A 4,003-nucleotide genomic window follows, 5' to 3' on the forward strand; every position below is an offset into this window, starting at 1 on the left:
GTCTATAATTGAACAAAATAATTACTGCAAAATGTTGTCATATTATTGTATACATATGGTATAAAAATGTTGCACGTGCATGCTTGCCTAATGCTAGCCACAAGTAAGCATTTGAAGTATCATTGCAGTCAAACCTTTTTTATTGTCGAAATATAAAGAACATATAATTTAATATTTATTATATATTTAAAAAAAAACATTGATTGCGTTATATTGAAATGTTATTGTAAAGGATGACGGTTATAAAGGTTTCATTGTATCTAATTAATACTTTTGTGCTAAAGATTAATTGCTTAATTTCCTTGAAGGAAAAATTCATAAAAACTTACGTATTCTTTTTTTTTTTTTTTTGGATCCCCTATTCATGTTTTGAAGTAAACTAACTTTACAGAGAAGAAGAACCCTGATTCAGGATGATGACATGAGAAAGAAGAAGAGAGGAGAGGGAAGTTTCATTCATTGAGTGAAAAAATGAGAAGAATTAGTTAATCTGTACAGTGCGTAGTAGTAGTTTATACAGTTAGTAACTAACTACCTTCTAACAACTTCCTAACTAACTAATGGACTGTTTACTTAATTAATTCAACTACTTGGACTAACAGTAGAAAATAACTGCTAAGTAACTGCATTCTCCTTTTCTTTAACACTCCCCCTCAAGCTTGGAAGTGAGAAAATGTTTTGAATTCCAAGCTTGGAACATAAATAGTGATGCTGCACTTTTCTCAACCCCTTTGTCAATACATCTGCTGATTGGTCCTGAGTAGGGATGTACTTGGTAGTCACTAATCCTTGGCTTATTTTTTCTCATATGAAATGACAATCAATTTCTATATGCTTGGTTCTCTCATGATACACTAGGTTTGCAACAAGTTGTATCGCAGCTTTACTATCAGTAAAAACATCAACAGGTTTTGAGACTTCAATACCAAGTTCCTTTAAGAGTCCTAGCAGCTAAATAAGTTCTGAAACTGTGCTAGCCATGCTTCTATATTCTGCTTCTGCTGAACTCCTAGAAACAGTTGACTGTTTCTTGGATTTCCAAGACACTAGAGAATCTCCCAACAAAACACAATAACCTGTCACTGATTTTCTTGAGTGTGGACATGATGCCCAATCTGCATCACAAAATGCTGTAACTGTATGCTTATGATTACTGGGCAATAAGATACCTTGTCTAGGTTAATTCTTGATGTATCTTACTATTCTTAAGGCTGCCTCCATGTGTGATTTCTTAGGTTGTTATAGAAACTGACTCAAGGTTTGTACTCCATAAGATATGTCAGGTGTTGTCATAGTTAGATATAGTAACTTACCAATCAGTCTTTGATATACCCCTTGATCTACTACTGGATCATTCTTTGTTGCTTTTGATTCAGCTGCAGACTTGGTAAAGTCTTCAAACTGTTTAGTGGTTAAATTGCAGTTTGTATCAATAGGTGTTGCAGCTGGTTTAGAAGCACTTAGCCCTGTTTCAGCAATCAATTACAAGGCATACTTTCTTTGATTCATCAGTATTCCCTTCTTGGACCTTGCAAATTCAATTCCTAAGAAAAATTTCAATTCACCCAAGTCCTTCATTTTGAAAAAATATTTCAACCTGTCTTTAGTTTGTTCTATAACTTGAAGACTATCTCCTTTAACAAGCATATCATCAACATATACAAGTACTAGGACAGTACCTGTTGAAGTATTCTTGATGAATAATGAGTGATCATATTCACTTTGTTTAAACTGTAACTTCAACAAGGCTTCAGACAATTTAGCATTCCATTGTCTTGGAGCCTGCTTCAGCCCAAAAAGGGATTTGACAAGTCTACATACTTTGTTCTCCCCCTGACTTGAGAATCCCTGAGGTAATTCCATATATATTTCATCATTCAAGTCACCTTGTAGGAAAGCATTAAATACATCCATTTGATGAACTATCCAACCCCTTTGAGCAATTAATGACAAAATAGTCCTGACTGTTTTCATCTTAACCACTGGGCTAAAAGTTTCTTGATAATCAATGCCCTCTTTTTAGCTATAACCCTTGGCAACCAGCCTTGCCTTAAATCTTTCTACTTCGCCTGTTGCCTTGTAATTCACCTTGTATACCCATCTGCAACCTATTGGAATTTTTCCTTTGGGCAACTGCACAATGTCCCAAGTGTGATTAGATTGTAATGCTTCAATCTCTGACTTCATAGCCTCTATCCATCTAGGCTCACTAGCAGCTTCTTTATATGTTTTAGGTTCAGTAGTAGAAGACAACTTTGATAGATATACTTGTAGACACCTAATTTCGTCCCTCCCCAATGTCGTTTTACCCATTTTTACCTTATCCTACCATGTACCCTCACCCGTGTGATAATTCCTCCACAAATAACAAAAATAACAATCCCCTAACTAATTTTGTCTTATCCTAGTAGCCTACCCAAACAAAAATAGACACCTAACCCTTATCCCTCCAATTAAAAAACAACACCTACCTACCCTATCCTAACAACCCATCCAATAAAAAACCACATCACACCCTACCCCCTACCCCACGTGACCCCACCTACCTCACCACATATACATACCCACACTCCACGGAATACAGAAAAAAGGGACCATATTCAGAGGCGATTTTTTTTATTTTTCATAAAAAAAAGCGCAGGATTCCATTCTTTCTTTCTTCTTCATGATTCACATATTACACAGAGCAGATCCTCCATTTTTTTGCACAAGAATTCATTCACACTCACTCATACGCAGGGGGGTTCAATTTTTGGCGTTCTTCTTCAATAGAGAACAACACAACACAGAGGGAGATTATTGAGATCTCAAACAATGAGATTGAGAGAGGGAGAGACGATGAGAGAGTGAAATCAAAAGAGAAGAGGACGATCGGAGAAGCTCAATTTCTCCGACGAGTTCACCTCGAGAAAACACGTAGAAGAGATTATGGCCCCCCATTTTTCCTTTCTTCTTTCATTACACTTCATATTCACTCACCTTTTAGAGAATATAGGGCATATACTATACTAGAGAGTTTATTCCAAAAGGGGAAAGAAACCAGTAAACCAGAGAAGACACTCAAAAAAATAAGATAACCCTCGATCTCGTCCATTCTTCACGATCTCAGAGAAAAAGAGCAAATCATAGACTAAAATCAGTTGGGAGTTGCTCGGAACAGTGAATCCGCACTACTCACCATCGAGATCCGACCCGTGTTCTTCATTTTTTGGACGCCATTCGAGCTCATTGAGCTCCGGCGTCTCAGTTTTTTTTTTTGGAATTCGTCGTTCGTCCGTTCTTGGACTGATTTCATCGGCGTCACGTCTGAATCATATGGATTCTATTTATGTTTTTCTAGAGTTAAATCTCTATTTTGGTTGTCTGTGGGTACTTTAGGCTTCGACTCAACTCAGTATTTGTGGGTTTTGAGTTCTGGTAATCTCAATCAGTCTATCTCTGTCAAGTTCAAGTGTCAAATTTATCGATATCAAGCGGGGTCGCTGTTGAGGTTTCTTATTTGGGCTTTTGGATTCGGACCTTCTTTAACACATTATTATCAACGAAAGTCGACTTCAGAAGGTCCATCTCTTTAACCTGGTTTTTTTTTTTAATTTTAATTTGTTGATTTTGTTGTGATTATGTGTGGTGTGATTATACTTTGTTTCCTTTTGTTGATGTTATGGCCATGATGTTTGGTGATTCGGCTTTGGAGGTTTGATGAAAGAACTTGATCATGTTTTATTCACCGGGGAATGCCCCGAGGTATCTGTATATATTTATTCACCGGGGAATGCCCCGAGGTGTCATGTACCCGGAGGACGTTCGTGGTGAAAGCCCGAGGCGTCGGGTAGAGCATTAATTTAGGATTAGTGTAGGTTTACTTTCAGTCCCTTTTTATTTCGGGTTGTAATAATTGGATTGGACTTTACATTTCAGATTGTTTTGTTTTGTTTGATTATTTTGCGTGCTTTTTGTGCGGTTTATACATTTCCTAGTGCCAAAAAATAGTCGATACACTCTA

General features: G+C 36.9%; 1 protein-coding gene across 1 annotated transcript; it reads right to left on the bottom strand.

Annotated features, from left to right (window-relative positions):
* Nucleotides 1–951: 951 nt before the first annotated feature.
* On the bottom strand, nucleotides 952–1,974 carry LOC107858380. Its single transcript, XM_016703034.1, has 3 exons — nucleotides 1,680–1,974; nucleotides 1,314–1,466; nucleotides 952–1,115 (listed from the first exon to the last, which is right to left on the bottom strand). Exons 1-3 carry the CDS (start codon nucleotides 1,972–1,974, stop codon nucleotides 952–954), a joined length of 612 nt encoding a protein of 203 aa, XP_016558520.1.
* Nucleotides 1,975–4,003: the final 2,029 nt, after the last annotated feature.

Source organism: Capsicum annuum, unplaced genomic scaffold (assembly GCF_002878395.1).
Source record: "Capsicum annuum cultivar UCD-10X-F1 unplaced genomic scaffold, UCD10Xv1.1 ctg4445, whole genome shotgun sequence".
Taxonomy (NCBI): Eukaryota; Viridiplantae; Streptophyta; class Magnoliopsida; order Solanales; family Solanaceae; genus Capsicum; species Capsicum annuum.